The sequence below is a fragment of the Phoenix dactylifera genome, chromosome 16 (assembly GCF_009389715.1).
Source record: "Phoenix dactylifera cultivar Barhee BC4 chromosome 16, palm_55x_up_171113_PBpolish2nd_filt_p, whole genome shotgun sequence".
Lineage (NCBI taxonomy): Eukaryota > Viridiplantae > Streptophyta > Magnoliopsida > Arecales > Arecaceae > Phoenix > Phoenix dactylifera.
The window spans coordinates 3,363,878-3,384,117 of NC_052407.1; the positions used below are offsets into that span (position 1 = coordinate 3,363,878).

At 40.6% G+C, this 20,240-nt stretch overlaps 1 protein-coding gene across 1 annotated transcript; it reads right to left on the reverse strand.

The window, feature by feature from the left end:
- Positions 1 to 968: 968 nt before the first annotated feature.
- On the reverse strand, positions 969 to 17,819 carry LOC113463507 (protein NARROW LEAF 1-like). The gene is made up of 6 exons (XM_039114273.1): positions 17,580 to 17,819; positions 12,152 to 12,588; positions 11,894 to 12,043; positions 3,034 to 3,274; positions 1,940 to 2,440; positions 969 to 1,818 (listed from the first exon to the last, which is right to left on the reverse strand). The coding sequence occupies exons 2-6, from the start codon at positions 12,575 to 12,577 to the stop codon at positions 1,427 to 1,429; spliced, it is 1,710 nt and encodes a 569-aa protein (XP_038970201.1). The 5' UTR covers positions 12,578 to 12,588; positions 17,580 to 17,819; the 3' UTR covers positions 969 to 1,426.
- Positions 17,820 to 20,240: the final 2,421 nt, after the last annotated feature.

A 20,240-nucleotide genomic window follows, 5' to 3' on the forward strand; every position in this document is an offset into this window, starting at 1 on the left:
TATTTTGTTATTCTATTTTTTTTTTAATCAATATTTTTGCATATGTACCCACGCTATCTAACACCATTTAAAAATTAACAGATTTCAAATTAAAATAATTAAAATATTCTTAAAGAGTAAATACGTAATATTTATAAAACGATCATAATAGAGGATGAAAAAATAATTTTAAAATTTTAATTTATTTTTAATTAATATAAATATAGTCTTTATTAACGGTGTTAGAAGGACCGTTATATTAAGAGCATTTGTGCAAAAACAGTATTTTATGATGGTATAAAAATAAATATAAATTTAAGATGGTATTTACATAAATTTAAATTTTTAAAAGGGTATTCCAGGGAAAAAAAAAAAAAAAAACTCTTTGGGATACCATCTTTAGTGGAGAAAATATGCATTAAATATGATTAGAAGTGTTTGTCTTAGGCATTACTGGATGCTAAAGCTGACAAAGAAAATAAAATAACTTAAAGCCTATGCCCTACTGGGCCGGAGGCAATGTTTGTTTAATCTTCTCAAAGTCCCCCAAACAATCTCTATTTACTCCCCCTCCCTTCGGATCAAGAGAAATGCAGAGAGAAGGCTAAAATCTCTTGCTCCATCAAGTTAAAATTTCTTGTTTGGATAGAGAGACAAGAAGAATTTCTTCCCTAACCCATTATTTTAATCTCTCTATAGAAGTGAGAGATTGAGAAAGAAGAGATATTCTCTCTCTCATTTTTCTCTCACGTCGAAGTTCGTTTTCTCCTCTCCCTTGTTTTCGTTTGTTCCCCTTATCCCTGGTGTGAAACATGAATTGCATGCTTTAGAAGAAGGCTTGTTATGGTTTGTTGAGAACACTGCATTGTAACTCAACGAAGTGCAGAAATGAGCATGCATGGCATTGCTGATCTTTACACAATGACTTCCAGATTGCCGCACTGGAGTGGAAGCACACACTTTGGATCTTAGAATAAAACATAAACTTATACTCCAAAAATATGATTTGAATAATAGATCATGCTAAGGATCAGTTAAATATGTTAAAGCTCAAAATGGTGCTTGCACTGCCAAGCATTACAAGAACTATGGCCTCGACGTGTCTTCTATGGTACATACCCTTAGTGTTAACATTTTTGAGTTGCTTTGAGAATGTAGAACTGCAGGACCAACCAAATTGTGTCAATGCCCCCTCTGCACAGAACCACTACAAGAATTCTAGCAGATGATGATTGCCCGAGATGAAATTTTCTTTGCCGGTCCAAATTTGTCACTGACTCTCCACATGCTGCTACAGTAAATGGTAAGCTTTCCATCTGTTGCTGATTTTAGGAGTTTCGATTCATCCATCCATAACCATTGCTGCAGAGTGCAAAACCAAGATATCTCGGGGACTGCTTGACAATCAAGATGAGGCAGGCAGGTCCTCAATGATGAAGACCAGTCCTTATTTTGGCGATTCTATAGTTGAGGCTGGATCAGAGCGCTTCCTCTTAGGTTCTCGATCCCCCAAGTGCAAAGAAACACAGAGATCTTCATCTGATGAGTCCCTCAGTGGAGAAATTGTCCTTGATTCATGGCTGACTTCTTGGTTGTGATGCATGGGGGGCACGTTGAAATTTGGAATGAACTGATACTCCTTCACATTGTTTGCAACCTCAACCATGTCTACATGGAATTCAACATTTCCAAGACGAGGTTGTTGTTGGATATTCTGACCTAGAGCCTCAGAGATCTCCTCATTCTTATCCTTTGGCAGGCTGCACTCTATAGGAGATGAGTCTCCAACGGTAGAATCAAAACCAGCTCCAAAACCCCTCCTTTGCTTCTGTACCGCTTCTTTGTTCACAAAGAGTTTACAACCAAAGTAAAAGTCAGCAGATTGTCATATAAATTTTGGAGGGGGGGAGTCAGAGGGAAACATGAGACTGTTATGTCCAAAGTCAAGAAAAACACAAACCTTGGAGTCCTGCACTGGTTGTGATAAGATCAAGTTCCAATAAATCAAGCAGCCGACCTAGATCAACTCCACTTGTCCAGTTCTCTGGACCATGATCACTTTTGAGCTTTAATCTCCCACGATTAGCTGTCCCACCACGTATGAACCCTATAGGCCGTGGTTTCTCATCATCCTCTCCCATCAAAATGATGAGGCTTCCACTATCACCTTCAAGATCAAAGGTTTGTTGGTTCTCACCCACAACAAGAAGATCAGTGAAAAAGCATATTCCTTTTTCATCATTATGTTCAAGAGCATAAGCCATTATAGTCCCAGCAGTTAGACCAGAGCTTCTGCCAACCTTCACCACATGCTTCCCAATGAGGCTGTTGATTGGAGATTTCAAGTCTATAGACTTGATGTCTCCAGTCTCGCCAACTCCTTTCACTGCAGTCGTGACATTAGATATGTCGAAGCTATCTGCAAAGGGGATAAATGCCCCATCAACCTGAACAAAAGTCTCTGCGGGTGCATCAAAAGGTAAGAGGTATGTTTGGGGATCGGAACCTCATTCAAGAATTCATTAGCAAAAGCCATTGTGACCTCTACACACACAAAAAAAAAACCCATTGTAACCTACTTTCACAGAGATGTTGCTGCCTGGTTATGAATTCCTGTTGTAATGAACTGCCAACCAACTTATTGGCACTCATCATGGGTACCACATAAATGCATTACTATTTACCAGTGCATATAGAGCACCTGGGCATGACTGAATTACATGAATATATGTCATTGTATAAGACATTCAAAATGAAATTTCTGATGACCAGGCAAACAAACTTTACAGGTCGGTGTTAAGAAACTTTATTGTCTAAAAATATGATTAGTCAAACAGTTCAAAATATTTCTTCTGGCTGCTATTAGAATTCTGAGATGAAGCACCTGGCAAATTCAGTATCCTAAATATTAAAGCACTTGCTTTCCAATGATAGAAACAAGATTTTGGGATGAATGAAGTGTTTCCACTGATGTCATAAACCTTATGGCAAGTTTGATATGCTAAATGGATACATAATCATGTACACAGCACTAATTATGTTTAATTATATTACCTGGGTTCATTGAAGCATATGTCCCATACCAAACATCATCTGTGGTGAAAGACGTTACCCTCGCCACATAACCTAGGTACACTCCAGGTCCATGGTTGGGAGGTAAAGGATGAAACATCTTCTGGTTAGGGTAATCCAAATCAACCGCCACATGCCAGTTTGTGAGAAAACCTACTTGTCTATTGCCTGTTTGGCTCTTCACAATTGCACCCAAAGTTCCAAATGTCTGTTGGCTTGCTACCTATGCATCATAGCAAAATAATCAGAAGAGAAAAAGAAGCAAGCTAAAAAGGAACACAAAAGGAAAGCAAAGTAACTAAATGGAGGCTATCAGGCCATTGATGTTAAGGATGCAAGATATGTGATTTCATCCAAGAGTTCAAAGATACTGCCATCAGGAATAAATTCATATCTGGGTTTCTACCCTGCCAAGGACTAAACAATAGAACAAATGCTACATTCTACAAATTTTGCGGCATAAGAATCCATGTAGCTCAGCTCTTGCTCTCTTCTTTTTTTCGAAGAGAGACAAGAAGGGGGACTTACTTGCAATATAATAACCTATCCCAATACTTCAGGATGCACCACCCAAGAATCAAATTCAGAATCCGTTGGAGTTCTAACTCAGAAAAGATATTTAATTTTAAAAAAAGAAATAAACCAGCCTTATCCCCTAAATGTTAGATGGTTTAAATACTTTAAAATTTTTATCCTTTTCTTCATACGCTTCTTTTAGAAGAGTTGTGACTTTTCGAAAAAAAACGTTGGTTTTGGTTTCCGTAGGGATGCAATATTTTTGAAACATCGCGTACCTCGAAAATGCCGCACTGTATCAGTCACCGGACAGAGTCTATAAATAGGCTTTGCGTCCAGTGTATTGGATTACTCAATCTATTCCACTCGCACATCCGATTCCTTGCTTCCCAAGAGAGATAGAAAATACAATACTTTTCTTTTCTTTCATTCTTTCTCTATTCTTTCTTTTATATTCTTTTCTAGGCATCTGAAAGAGTCGGTCAGGTCACGCCTACCTAGCGATCGTGCTCGTTAGAGGAGGATCAAGCTGAGCGGGGTTGTCGTACCTTGAGGACAAGATTGCCACAGACCTCCACATAAGAGGCGAATCACATTCTTAGGGTGGTGTATATCACACGTCTCGATCCAGGCAAACTTTTTTCAATCTTCTGATTTTATTCTAGTAGATTGTTCCTTTATAATATTTTTACAAAATAAAGATACAACATTTTAGGCAAAATATATTCCAGCATAATCTCTGATTGTTGTGCAGAAAGATACGATCAGGGTACGCTAAACCATCCGAAACCGGCCAGTTTGAGCTGGATCAAACCAAAATGGTCAAGAACTGAGATGGTTCGGGCAATCTGGATGATTCAATCCCTTAAAATCCCCCTTGCCCTGTGACCCTCTACTCTCCCTCTCTACTACCATGATCGAAGCTTCAAAGCTTCACCCTTCACTGCATGCACTTATCTTGCTCACTCGATCACTCATATTGCTCCTCTTCAATACTAATTAACACTGACCGACACCCAAGTAAGCCCCTCCACTCTCTCTCCCTCCCTCCCTCTCTCCCTCCTGCCCCTCCCTCTCTCTCTCTCTTCCTCTCCTTCCTATCCCCCTCCCTCTCCCTAGTTCTGTATGCCCCAGCTCAATATAGTACCGCTATGTATCGTATCAAATCGGTCGCAGTATGAGTTCTGGGATTGATCCGACAAACCTTCAGTATGACCACTAGAGCAAGCCCCAATTCATGGGCAGCTATTGCCATTGTGCTTTTATTTCCATACTAAAATCGAAATCTAAGTATAACATTTGTTTGCAACAATAATAAATAATAAATAGGAGCAAATGGCAGTTGTTTTCAGCAAGCATTGTTGGTGCACATTTGACTCCTCTCCTTGATGGAGCAACATGGTACTTATGTTGTTAGGCAATATCAAACTCCTCTAGTCTGACATACCTTGTAAAAGACAAAGTCAAACCATCTGTCAATAACTCAGACAAACTTTCAGCCTTTAAGTTTTGTTGGCGAGTAAATGAGGCACTCAAATGCTTTTTCTATTTTTAATAACTCCAAATAAGTCTTTGAGGCTGCAATCACCAAAGACTAAGATGCAGACTTGCCAAAGGAGGAAGGGCGAGGTTGCTATCGAAACCTGCCCAATCCCTTGTAAAAGAATCTACAATGCCATTTGGCAGCACTTTCATTTTTTCATTTTCAATAATAAAAAATAATTTTTTATTTTTTATTTTTTTCTAAAATTTTAGAAATAAAAACATGTTTGGTATAGTTAATTATTTTTAAAAATATAAATATGGTGATGATGGAAGAGTTGGTGATAGTGCTAGGGCAATGGAGCTGGCACTAGTGTTGGTGGTCGAGGCAGCAATGTGGCAAAGGTGGTGGCAATGTTATAGAGGAAGTGGTAGCAATAGTGATGGTGGTGGAGGCACCGACAATATGGTAGAGACAGTGATGATGATTGTAATGGTGTGATTATGGTGAAAGAGGCAGTGACGACAGTGTGGGCGGGGCTGGGAGGAGGGTGGAGCGGCAAGAATTTTGGAGGTGTCCTTACATGTATATTTTAGCCCATTTTAGGGTTTTTAGGATCATTGCTTTCTTTGGGAATTTTGAGAGGGAGTGAGACCGAGGCATTTTTATTAGGGTTTCTTCTCATGTTTGTACTATTCCACTGCTAGTAAAACTTTCTCTGATAGCCTCCGTCTATGGACATAGATCATACCATGTAATTTTGTTTCCCTATTTACTTGATAGACCTAGATTTAGATTCTTGTCATAACACAAAACCCCCCTCTGTGAACAAATTTTACATCTCTATTTAGTAAGATCTTTGGCACCAAAATCAAGAAAGTCCTATGCTTAATAATAGTCAAAAGTCATGCTGGGAAACAATCCCAAATTAACCCAATGTGGCAAACAAAAAGATATGCGTCAATGAATTCAAGGAGGCATTGGCCTCCATAGAAGATGTATACAAATTGCCTAGCTTATCTTGCAAAAGCACTATAAATGGGCTTTGGTCTGCTAGTTAGTACCATTTTAGTTGGAGCAAGTGCTAGGGAAAAGTTTCAGGTTTGGACCCAAAAGCGGTGTTCCAACTATATTTCTCAAACTGGAAAACTAGAACTCTGTTTGTGTCAATATTCTTTCCTTATATTCCATGTTAAAGATTGGGGCATACTTCATCTAGGTTATAGGAAAATTATATTATTGTACTTTATATTTATATTATGAATTTTTTTAATATGTTACTTCTATTTTCCTCATTTTTCTACTTAAAATAAATATTAGTATTAACATGATAATGTATAATAAATATAAATGAGAATATTAACTCTATAATAACAATTAATATATTTTTATAGGATTAATAATTTATAGAATTAATAAATATACTTTTATGAAATATATTAATAATTAATATATTAATGATTATATTAATAATTTACCATAATTTATTTCTATATGATTAATAAGTATATTTTCATGGAATTGATCAAAGGTAGTTTCATTATTATATGGTTAGTAATCTTGATTTCCATGGAATATAAAATAAGTTACTCGTGGATAACTAGGGATCTTTAATCACCGGAATACTAATCAGGGATCGGATTACATTAGGATAAGGATCACCAGTGATCTAAGATCACCTTTGTGATCCCATTTGGGTCATCAACCACCACCTAAATGTACCAATGCAAGGTTGAATAGGGGTGAGGCATCTAGGATTTAGGAAAACAACAAGCAAATCTTTGTGTCAGTTACCATAGATATGAACTAGAACAAAATAATGCAATTAATGAAATATTATTATAAAAAAGAACTTGTCTTAAAATGCACTCACAGGTGAGCTAATCAATCTGACAAACTATCGAAGATTCAAACCAAGGTCAGTCGTACCGATACTGGTAGGTGTATCAGTAAGTAAAATAGCATTCATAAAAAATAAGGTGTGGAGTATACCTTGTTAATAGGATCTGCAGGATCCTATTTACTCCATAGCAAATCTAATTACCTTTATTTCCACAATCTACTCATTTCCTTTGTTATTTCTATTAACTATGTATAGCTTAGTCTTCCTAATTTAGCTAGCAGAACTAATTGGCAGATTTATTGTGTATAGCTATCTATAGCTAGTTGCCATGTATTATAGCTAATTTTCTTGTAATGTACAGCTGTCTATAGCTAACTTCTCTGCACGGTTTTTCTATTAATGAGATTCTCACAGAGATGAGAGATTATTCAGTCAATTTGACATGGTATCAGAGCCTATGTTCTGAATCTGGTCATTAACGCTTTCTTCTTTCGGTTTTCTCTAGTTTTAGTCCAAGGGGCTCTCGGTGTTCTAGATTTCTGAGTCTCGGTATAGCCTTATGTTTTCTAGATTCTGAATTCTTGGTAAAGTTCTCTAGTTTTCTGGTTTCTAGCTTTCTTGGAGTTCTTTTTCTGGTGTTCTTTCTTTTGGCCATAATGTCTACAGAAGCCTTTTGTGTTCGTTTCACTGGGAAGAACTACTCTACTCAGGAGTTTCGGTTCAAGATGTTTATCAAAGGCAGGGAGCTTTGGGATCATATTGATGGCTCTTCTAAAGCACCAACTGATGCTAAGGAATTTGCTCAATGGGAGACCAAGGATGCTCGGATTATTTCTTGGATTTTGGGGTCCATTGAGCCGCATATGGTGAACAATCTGCGGTCCTTTAGCACCGCCAAGGAGATGTGGGATTATTTAAAGCGCATATACAACCAAGACAACAATGCAAGGTGGTTTCAGTTGGAGTTGGAGATTGCAAATTTCAGCCAAGGTAATCTTTCCATTCAGGAGTATTATTCTGGTTTTCTTAATCTGTGGAACGAGTATTCCGGAATCATTCATGCTAAGGTGCCAAAAGAAGCCTTGTCCGCTATTCAAGAGGTTCATGCAACCAGCAAACGTGATCAATTTTTGATGAAACTTAGGCCAGAATTTGAAGCTACTAGGGCTGCGCTATTAAACAGAGATCATGTTCCCTCTTTGGATGTGTCTTGGTGAATTGCTTCATGAGGAGCAATGGACTCTTACCCAGGCTGTTATGGCACAAGAGAAGTTGTCCTCAGATGTTATGAATGTTGCATATGCTGCTCAAGGGAAGGGAAAGGGCAAGGACAAGGTCCAGTGCTATTGCTGCAAGGAATTCGGCCATATTGCTCGCAACTGTAACAAGAAATTCTACACTTACTATAAGCAGTCCGGGCACATCATTAAGGAGTGTCCTACGCAACCTCAGAATCGCCGAGTCAATGCTTTTCAAGCTGCGGTCAGTTCTTCTGCTTCTGTGGATCAGTCCTCAAGAATCGCATCTGCTGCAGACACATCAACAGGTCCTAACCAAGTTGTTCTTACTCCAAAGATGGTGCAACAGATGATTATCTCGGCCTTTTCAGTATTGGGACTTCAAGGTAACGGTAAGACAATTTCTCATCCTTGGTTTGTTGATTCTGGAGCATCAAATCACATGACTGGCTGTTCTGATTTTCTGCACAATGTTCGGTCCTATAACGGTACACAACACAATCGAATTGCTAATGGAACTAATCTTCCTATTACTGCTATTGGAGATCTTAGTTCACCTTTCCGCAATGTGTTTGTGTCACCTGGACTCTCTACTAGTTTGATTTCAGTTGGTCAATTGGTTGATAACAACTGTGATGTGCATTTTTCTCGAAATGGTTGTCAGGTTCAGGATTAAGTGTCGGGAAAAATGATCGCGAAGAGGCCTAAAGTTGGAAGATTGTTTCCTCTGCATTTTACTCTTCCAAGTCTATTGTCTTTGGCTTGTACTGCTGCAACAAATCAGAGTGAGGTTTGGCATAAACGCCTAGGCCATCCTAACTCTCTTGTTTTGTCTCATTTAGTGAAGCATGGTTTTTTGGGCAATAAAGATCAGTTCTCTTCTTACAGCATGTCTTTTGATTGTACTGCTTGTAAACTCGGAAAAAGCAAAACTCTATCTTTTCCTAATTATGGTAGTCGAGCTGAAAAATGCTTCGATATTATTCATAGTGATGTTTGGGGCATTACTCCTGTAACTTCTCATGCCGGATATAAATATTTTGTGACGTTCATTGATGATTATAGTAGTTTCACTTGGGTGTATTTTCTCCGCTCCAAATCCGAAGTATTTTCTATTTTTCAGACCTTTGTGGCTTATATTGAGACTCAATTCTCAACATGTATTAAAGTATTAAGGTCTGACTCAGGCGGAGAATATATGTCTCATGACTTTCAGGCGTTCTTGCATCAAAAAGATATAATTTCTCAGCGATCTTGTCCTTATACACCTTAACAAAATGGTGTTGCTGAACGTAAGAATCGCCATCTGTTGGATGTTGTTCGCACCTTGTTGCTTGAATCCTCTATTCCTTCTAAATTTTAGGTTGAAGCTTTGTCTACTGCAGTTTATTTGATTAATCGACTGCCTTCTCAAATTTTGGACTTTGATTCCTCTTATTATCGTCTCTATGGCAAGCATCCTGGTTACAATCAGTTTCATACTTTTGGATGTATTTGCTTTGTTCACTTACCTGCCAATGAACGTCACAAACTTGCTGCCCAGTCGGTTCAGTGTGCCTTTATGAGTTATAGTATTGCTCAAAAGGGTTTTGTGTGTTATGATGCTGCTACTAACCGACTTCGTGTCTCTAGAAATGTAGTTTTCTTTGACAATCAGTATTTCTTTCAGTCCAATGTTGCCTCATCTTCTGATCTTGCCATGCTTCCTAGCTTTGATGATATATATCATTCTATTGAGCGCTTCAAACCAAATATTGTGTATAAGAGACGTCGGCCACCTCAACCCCTTCCCGATACTGATCCACCACCTGAGCCTGCAGTCCCTGCGCCTCGGAGGTCCACCAGAGCCTCCCATCAACCAGATAGGTATGGATTCTCACATACATCACTCAATGTGACTCTGTCTACCATCACGATTCCTACTTGTTATTCCCAGGCAATTAAGCAGGAATGTTGGGTGAAGGCCATGCAAGATGAGCTTCAAGCTCTATAAGAGAATCACACTTGGGATATTGTTCCATGTCCTTCTGATGTTAAATCCATTGGCTGTAAATCGGTGTATTCTGTGAAGCTACGTCCTGATGGGACTGTGGAAAGATATAAGGCTCGGTTGGTTGCTCTTGGTAATAGACAGGAATATGGAGTAGATTATGATGAGACTTTTGCTCCGGTGGCTAAAATGACTACAATATGGACAGTTCTTGTCATTGCTGCTTCTAAAGGTTGGGCCCTACGACAAATGGATGTTAAGAATGCTTTTCTGCATGGTGATCTCAAGGAGGAGATTTTTATGACACCTCCACTAGGTTTATTCACTACACCATCTTCTAATGTGTGCAAGCTGAAGCGCTCTCTCTATGGCTTGAAGCAGGCACCTTGTGCTTGGTTTGATGAGTTTCGCTCCTCATTACTTGGTTTTTCCTTTGTCCAAAGTCAATATGACTCTTCCTTATTTCTCCGCAAGACTGAGAATGAAATTGTTCCCCTTCTGGTTTATGTTGATGATATAGTTATTACAGAAACAGATTCTGTGTTGATTCAGCAGCTTCAACAACACCTACAGGCTTCATTTCATATGAAGGATCTTGGTTCTCTTCAATATTTTTTGGGCCTTGAGTTGAAGTCTGGACCTGCGGGTACTTTCTTGCACCAACATAAGTATACACAAGATTTGATTGCTTTGGCTGGACTTCAAGATGCTTCTTCTGTTGACACACCTTTGGAGGTGAATGTAAAGTATCATCGTGAGGAGGGCAAGCTTCTTTCTGATCCCTCACCGTACCGACAGTTGGTTGGAAGTCTGAACTATTTGACCATAACTCGGCTTCATATTTCCTTCGTTGTTCAGCAAGTTAGTCAGTTTATGCAGACTCCTCGACACCTTCATTTGGCTGCCGTCTGCCGTATCATTCACTATCTGAGAAGCACTCCAGATCGTGGCTTATTCTTTCCTGCTGGTTCACCTATTCAGTTGAGGGCATACAGTGATGCTGATTGGGCTGGCTGTCCAGATACGCGTCGCTCAGTTACGGGCTGGTGTATGTTTCTTGGCAATGCACTCATTTCACGGAAGAATAAGAAACAGGACCGTGTTTCTAAGTCTTCAACGGAGTCTGAGTATTGAACCATGTCCCCTGCATGTTCTGAGATTATTTGGCTTCGTGGATTGTTGGCTGAGCTTGGGTTCCCTCAACTTGAGCCCACTTCTCTTCATGCAGATAACACTAGTGCAATTCAGATTGCAGCTAATCCTGTCTTTCATGAGCGCACCAAGCATATTGAGGTGGATTGTCACTCTATTCGTGAGGCTTATGATCGACGTGTTATCACTCTTCCTCATATCACCACGGATTTTCAGATTGCTGATGTGTTTACCAAGGCTATGACTCGTCCACACCATAAGTTTCTAGTTGGCAAATTGATGCTTCTTGATCACCCAGCATCAATTTGAGGGGGGATGTTAATAGGATCTGCAGGATCCTATTTACATATGGTTTCCATAGCAAATCTAATTACCTTTATTTCCACAATCTACTCATTTTCTTTGTTATTTCTATTAACTATGTATAGCTTAGTCTTCCTAATTTAGCTAGCAGAACTAATTGGCAGATTTATTGTGTATAGCTATCTATAGCTAGTTGCCATGTATTATAGCTAATTTCCTTGTAATGTACAGCTGTCTATAGCTAACTTCTCTGCACGGTTTTTCTATTTAATGAGATTCTCACAAAGATGAGAGATTATTCAGTCAATTTGACATACCTGAGATCCAGAACCTATACATGGATCAGCCCCACGTAACAAATCCACAAGTTGTGTGTACAATTGTTCTTTAGGAGCTGGTGCTGGTGTTGGTGCATCATAATAAGAAAATTCGACAACATCCACATCACACCATATACCCCCTGGACCCTGCTCAGAAAACAAGAGGGATAGCTGATGATGCAATTGAAATACAGAATACCTTTAATTAAACAATCATCATAACAGATATAACAGAAAATGCAGAATATCTCCTACCTCAAGGGCTCTTGGCAAACACTGGATGTGACTGAGCCACTGCCTGTGAACTTTTCGAGCAACAAAAACAAGAATAGCTGGTATGTCAGTCAGTGCTCCGTTCCTAATTCGAAATCCTACTGCTGTGCCAAGACTACAACGGCATAAAATCTTGCTATGGCATGCTCTTATAGTCATTAAGTCAAGCAATGTTGCGGCTTGCTTCCCAGTTGGCAACCTGTCAATATTTCCAGGCAAAACTGCCTTCTGGAGGTTTCTGAAGTAATTTGCTCGATCTTCAGCAGCACCATGCAGTTGGGTCGATGTCGGCCACGAAAAATATGCAGCATTGCTTTCAGAGTGCTGACTGCCTGATGCATAAGGTTGGAGAGATGGATAAGGCAGATTGGGATAGCTTCCTATATTTCTCTCCATATATCCCCACATGCCTCAAGGACCTGTCATGCTTCTGATTAATGAGGCGTAATACTTAAATTAAACTATATTTAAAATTCTTCAAGGTGCGGTATACATGTTTGAGAAAGTGAAGTATGTACATTTCACAAACCACCAGTATATTTATCATCAACTTTTTCTTTGGAAGAGGGGTGTGGTCACAAGGCTAAAATATAGTTTGCATCTTCAAGGATAACAATTACAGTAGAAGAAAAGACTAAGGTTCACCATCACAGTACCGGACCTTATACCAGTATCATCCTATTACAGTATCGGTACACAGTACGGTATGAGACAGCGAAGTATATCAAGTGTCGGTACGATATGAGACTGCATACTAGTTTGATACCGATATGGTACAGTATGCCTGGTATGGCACGGTACCGACCAGAGCGGCAAACCTTGAAAAAGACAAATTAGAACTATTTATATCTCAATTCTAGCTGAGAATAAGCAGAACATGTAAACTATAATTGGGGCCCATTAGAAAAAGTTGAAATGTAGAGCAAGCATTGTTAATCAAAATGCCACTGAATTGGCTTTCATAACATGGCACAGCAGAACTTGAAAAACTGAAGTGATTAGACAAAGTGAAAAACAGAAGTGCCATGATCTAGACATCAAAAAGAATATCACAGTTTAGATTTCAAAGTTCTTGGACATGAGGAGGAAAAGATATAAATCACATTTAACATTTCCATTCTTGTGATACTGAAATTTCTTTTTTTTTTATAAAAAAAGTCAGCCTTGCTATAGGTAAGAAGAAAATTAGAACTGATATTCCCAGAGGAGGGACCCATGTTGGTAGCCAAAGTTGAAGCTACCCGTTGCTAATATGTGGAAAAATATACTGCCCATGTTGCCATTCACTCTTTGATGAGAGATCTCAGAACCAGCAATAACAACAAAAAATGAAAATAGAAACTGCTTGCAGGCACTAGCATGTTACTTAACATAGGTTTGGAAATGAAAATAAATCTGCAAAGACAACAACAAGAGGGGCACATATGCAACAAAGTAATCTTGCTTCATGAAATGTAAAAGAAAACTAGCGCGAGTTTAAACATAACAGGGGGAAAATGGAAAATTGCATTGTTAGAAATATAAAACAAAATCGGGAACAAAAATATATTTTTGAGATCGGTGTGAAACACTACAAGCATTTTCCAATTACAAAGAAGAGAAATTAGCTAACGAAGAATTCAGTCAAATTTCTACAGGATATTAGCAGTAAACGCTGAATGAAACACTTGCCACATTTTCTTACTTCTGCACCATTGGCTAAAAAAAATGTCATGAGGACCAGCAGAAAATAAGTTTCCGAGATGTATGAAGAACATAACACACTAATTGCACCATAAATTGAAATGGAAAGAAGGAAAAATCTAAATAAGAGAATATAAGTAAATTGATCCCGGTTGTTCAATCATTTGATAACCAGAGTCATTCTTTGATAAATGCTTTTTTCTGTCGTTTAAGGTGGAAAAGCATGGTTGAAGTGAAAGATTGCCATGCTTCATATGCTATTGAAGGTGGGATACGAGCCCATGCTCACTCAGACCAGATTACCTTCAAGTGACATATAATGAAACGTTACAGGAGATAAAATCAAAAACCACATCGAAGCATGATTAGCCCTGAATCCATATCTCAACTTTCAATCACAGAAGTCGATGATTACTGTAATGTCCGGGCCCACAACCTACTAGGCCCAATAAGAAATAGGCCCAGTTAAGGGTTTGGGCCCAAATTTCACTGTGGGCAGTATTATTATAATGGTTATTATAATGGTTTAAAAAAAAAAAACGAAGGGATAAGACCGACAGGGAAGGGTTACCTCACCCCCTGCTGGCAGCCGATGCCGGCGCGCCGGAGACAGGGGGGGCGGCGGCCAGTCCCGGAGCAGGAAGGAATGGAGAGGATGGGACCTCTCAGAGGGGGGGTCTCATCCTCTAAACAAATTATTTAAGCCTCTGCCGGCAACCCCAAGTGACAGACCCCCTAGAATACTGAACGAGAGAGTGAGAGAGCCGAAGCCTTGGAGCCGAAGGCAAAGGAGCCCTGAAGCTCCAAGAGGAAGGAGGGACTACCAGGGGAGGTACTGCCCGACTGCAACCGGCCAAGGTAAGGAGCATTAGGGTAAGAGTTTAACAGGGGTAAAGAAATTCCACTGTGGGGTGCTCTTCCCCTCTGTGTCAACAGTGAAACAGAGGGGAGGAAACCGACACAGGGGAGGGGAAAAAGGCCTACAGTCCACTGGTCAGGCCGGACTCAAAGGTCGTGCGCCCGACGACCACCCGGGCCGAACCCAGCCGGGCTCGGCCTGCGGATGAATCGGACACCGCGGCCTCGGCCGCCGGTACCCTGGAGTTCGGGGGGCAACCCGGGCCGCCAGATTTGGCCGGGACGACAACAGAGGCGGCCACAGGGCCGCCAGCCCCGGCCGGACCACCACCTCTTCTCCGGCAAGGGGTGGTGGTTCCGGAGGGAAGGACCGAAAAAAAAAAGGAAAATGAACTCACCGGATCTTGAGGCTTCATCCCCTCCGGCCATATCTGGCCGTGGACGGAACGGGTGGAGGCCCTCGGTTAAAGCCGGATTCCGACCCATCTCCGAATCCTTCCCCTCTCCGGCATCACTTCGGAGGGAGGAAGGGCTTCCCTTCCGCCGGTGCACCGGGGGGAAACCCCCACGTCGATCGGTGGATCGGGGGGAGCCTCGCCTCCCCGGCCGCCTGCAAGAGAAGAAAAGGGAAAAGGAGAGAGGGAAAGAAGGAAGAAAGACCGAGGCCGGAGGGAGCCGAGGGCTCGACCGGAGAGTAGGGTCTCGGCAGGGTCAACAAAGAAAGAAGGAAAGAGGGAGAGAGAGAGAGGGAAAGAGAGGGAGTGACCGAGAGGGGAAGGCCACAGATCTGGCCGAAGGAGAAGAAGGGGAGCCGGAGGAGAGGGCCGGAAGCATGGGCTTCGGTGGGAGGTTGAAGGAGAGAACGAGAGAGAGAGGAGGAAACGGAGGAGAGAGGGGAGGAAGGTAGGTGAAGAGGCGGAAGCCTCTAGAAGGGGGGAGAAAGAAAACATGGTAACGGGTTTGCGGGTCGGATCTGAACCTGCAACCCGTTAAGCTTAAATAAATATATATATATATATGTATATATGTGTGTATATATATATATAATTAGAATGGGTTAGGTGAACCCAATAAAACCAGACCCAGTCTATTTGGATGAACCCGGATGAGGGATGGGCTAAATTTCAGGTAGAAAAGGGGATAACATATTATTATTATGACATGATTGTAGGTGACTTAGGACTCGTCACCAGGACGCGGGAGACCTAGGAAAAAGGCAAATTACTGTAAGTAACTTGTTTTAATCTTGTTGTGAATCATGTATGTAAGTAGCCTGCCCTAATCTTTATGGATCATACATGAAATTTAACATGTTATGCATGTACTGTAGGCTAAGAACGATATGTGTATCTGACATGCTCTAGTTACACAAGATATGATGATATATGCTTTATATTCCGTTATGCCTACAAAATACTGGGATTACATTACATGCTAAGATATGAGTTATGAAATATGAACATGGGTGGTACATGTCAGTCACATAATTCATAGTTGTGCACATATTATGTTTTCATAGCTCTTGTGATACATGCAAAATGAATTGAATTCCATATTATGATTTTTATTAGCATGAGTGTAAAGAATGATAATGATTTGCTCTAGCGGCATATTGCTTGTAAAGGGGTACCTAAGAACTCCTATTGCTACGGGCCGAATGCAACTGAGCCGGCCTTGCCAGTGGCCGATAATGACTGAGCCAGCCCCGCCAGTGGCCGACTAATAACTGAGCAGGCCCCGCCAGTGACCAATAATGAATTCGCCATAGCATCTATGAGGTACTACCTATACGAAGCATTATTTATGAACTCTTAAGAGCTACTGACCCAATGTAACTGAGCCGGCCTTGCCAGTGGCCGAGAATGACTGAGCCAACCCCGCCAGTGGCCGCCTAATAACTGAGCCGGTCTCGCCAGTGGCCAAGAATGACTTCGCAGTAGCATTTAAGAGCACGACCACGGCATGCCGGTGGCACGATTTTTCCTACATGTGCATATTACATGATTTCTTGACATTGTAGGATACTGTTTTATTTACTCAGCATGGATATTTTATTATGATGATTGATTTAGTAGCATACATGTCAGCTTCTCAAACCCTGATAAGCATGGTTAGCATTTTTAGTCGATTCGACAAGATTATGCAGGATTACTTACTGAGCCGTGTAGCTCACGCCTGTTCATTTACGTTTTTTTTTTTTTTAGATCACCACCAGTGACAGCTGTCAGAAGCATTTTTCTTTTGCAACAGGGCTTCTTTATTTTTGGGGATGATATAAATAAACTTTTGTGTATATAAACTATGTAGAAGCTCTGTACTTTATATGAACCAGTGGGTTGTAATACCTTCTTTTGATATCTACAAGTTACACTGCTTTTGACTACCTGTTGACCATGTACGAGGCTGCGTGCTATTGTGGGCGGTAGTCGGCAATAGCACGGCCGTGTCACGGAGCCAGATCCGGGGCGTGACAATTACAATAAGTGAATCCATATCACAAGTTTCAATCACAGTTTTCGATGATTACGTAACAAAGAACTGCTGCAGCCAAGGAAACCCGCAACAAAGTAATGGTTCCAGATAGAGAACAATGAAGAAATAAAATATTCAGAAAATAGATATAGAATACTTAGTATAAAGAGTTAAGTAACAGGCTCTTACCAAAACAGAAAAGAAGAAGAAAAGAAAAGAGAGTCGAGTAACAGGGGATAAAGAGGACAAGAACATGCTTAAGAAAAAAACAACAAACGTCATTATTTTTTCTCTCCTATCTTAGACTGGAACTGGGAATCCATGTTTGCAAATAACTTCAGCAAAAACAGGGGAAAAACAAGACATGGATCTCTGTAAGAAAAGAGTCAGAACATACCAGAGGCTCCCAGAAACCAACACTCTGAGAGTGAACAGAAGAGATTGCCTTGCTATGGCTCGGAGGTATATGGTGAGCGAGGATAAAAGAGATAGAATCTTTTGAAGGAGGAGGAGAGGTGGCGGGCTCCCCTCCCACAAACAGTAGCTTTTTGAGCATGGTGGAGGATACCGGTTTGGTGGGATGGGGTTGGAATCGTACTGCTGAGTATCAGCACAGCAGCAGCCAGCTTGCAGGGGCTTGCGGCACGGGGTGAAAAAGCTGGAGTTTCTTTTGCTAATTGAAAAAAAAAAAGTGGTGCATTTGAGGTGGACAAGTGGAAGGAAATCACTGACCAGAAAATTATTTCTTGTTTCGAAGGCAATAAATGTAGATTTACATTTTTTATTTAAATTTTTTCTATCCCTTTTAAAATTAAATATTTTTTAATTTGAAATAATTTGAATAAAGGGTTAGAAATATTCATAAAAATTTTTGTAAAGGTTTAATTCATAAATAAGAACCGGCAGTTCAAAGAGAAGTTGAAAAAAAAAATATATAAGCAAATTTAATCTTTTCTATGATCCAGTTTCAATGTTTTTTTCAAATCGGAACTGATAGCTAGATTTTTTTACAAATTATTTTTTTTTATTTTTTACTATCTTGTTCAATAAACTAGTTGTAATATAATTTCTGTAAATCTTCCACCTTCTTTTTTGTAATTTTTTTTTGTAATCTCCAATGGCTACTTCTGCCTCCCTTCCATTGAAAAAAAAAATATCACTGATAAGAAAATTATTTTCTGAAGGGAAAACACTGTCACTGAGCGTGGGGATACGTCAAGATCCATTGGACAGGGGGACCTCTGGCAGGTAGCAGGATGGAGGTAAGAAAAAGAGAAGAAACTTTTTGCACTTGTATGTATATATATATATATATATATATATATATATATATATATATTTATTTCACCTCCTCAATTTAAGTTTTTTGAGGTAGATGGCCATTTTAACATGGCCCTATATATAAAGAGAAGTATAAAAAATATCAAATATATAAATAAATTTATCTTATCCTATTAGTTTAAGTTTTATGTAAAAAAAAATTTTTGTTGGTCGATTTGGAGCAATTTGAGATGCACTTCATTTTCCGGTCAAAATGACGCTCCTTTTCATTGTTTATTTGTTTCTGCCCATTTTTCTATTTTTTATATTTTTTGCAAATTACTTTTTTAAAAAGGTTCTTCTATTAGCATCTCAAACTCACATTTCTTTAAATTTACATACCCATCCATAACATTATAAGTGTCACGCCCCTGCCTGCGCAGGACACTTGAGGCAGCCAATGCCCATGTGGGGGCCACGTGAGGGAGGAACACGGGGCTCCCCTGCTAGATATTGTTTGATTTCAGGGCCCGCACGCAGCGCTCAGACCCCTTCCCGTTTTTATTTTCCACTCAAAATGTGTCTGCAGGATTTAGAGACACCCGCCTCATATGCCCAGGCTATGGAGCGAGTCTTTCCGATGTGGGACTATTGGACCTCACATCCTTTCCACCATTGGACAAGAGCCGTCCTCGACTCTGATACCAAATGTCACGCCCCTGCCTGCGCGGGGCACGTGAGGCACATAGTGCCCACATGGGGGCAACATAGAGGGAACACGGGGCTCCCCTGCCAGATATTGTCCGGTTCTGGAGCCCACACGCGCCGCTTAGTATCCTTCCCGATTTTGTTTTCCACCCAAAATGCATCCGCAGGACTTGGAGACACCCGCCTCATATGCCCAAGCTCTAAAATGAGTCTTTCCGATGTGGGACTATTGGGCCTCACACCAAAATGTCACGCCCCCGCCTGCGCGGGACACGTGAGGCACCCAGTGCCCATGTGGGGGCCACATGAGGGAAGAACATGGGGCTCCTCTGCCAGATATTGTCCGGTTCCGGAGCCCGCACGCGCGCCACACGCACCGCTCAGACCCCCTCCGGTTTTGTTTTCTACCCAAAACACATCTGTAGAATTTGGAGACACCCGCCTCATATGCCCAAGCTCTGGAACGAATTTTTCCGATGGGGGACTATTAGGCCTCACACCTTTCCTACAATCGGACAAGAGCAGTCCTCGGCTCTGATACCAAATGTCGCGCCCCCGACTGTGCGGGGCACGTGAGGCAAATAGTGCCCACGTGCAGGCCACATGAGGGGAGAACATGAAGCTCCCCTGCCAGATATTGTCCGATTCCGGAGCCCGCACGTACGCACACGCACCGCTCAAACCCCTCTCTAGTTTTATTTCTCATCCAAAACGTGTCTCTGCAGGATTTGGAGACACCCGCGTCGTATGCCCAGACTGTGGAACGAGTCTTTCCGATGTGGGACTATTGGGCCTCACAATAAGTGCTACGGCTGGACTTGCATTCTTCTGCCTATGTATCTTAAATATGGTATGATTAAGATTTAATTAAATTATAAAATAATATAATATATATTTTAGACTGTACACATATAGAATATCAAAATCTAGATACAAATTTAAGATCTCTTCCTCTCATTACCTTCTCATTCTACTCATAGTTTTCATCCTCCATCTCTCCGAAGTGCTCCCAAAAAAGAAATTTCAAATATTCATAATAAAAAGGGGGGCATACACTATGTGATGTTTGCTTCTAAAGATCAAAAACTTG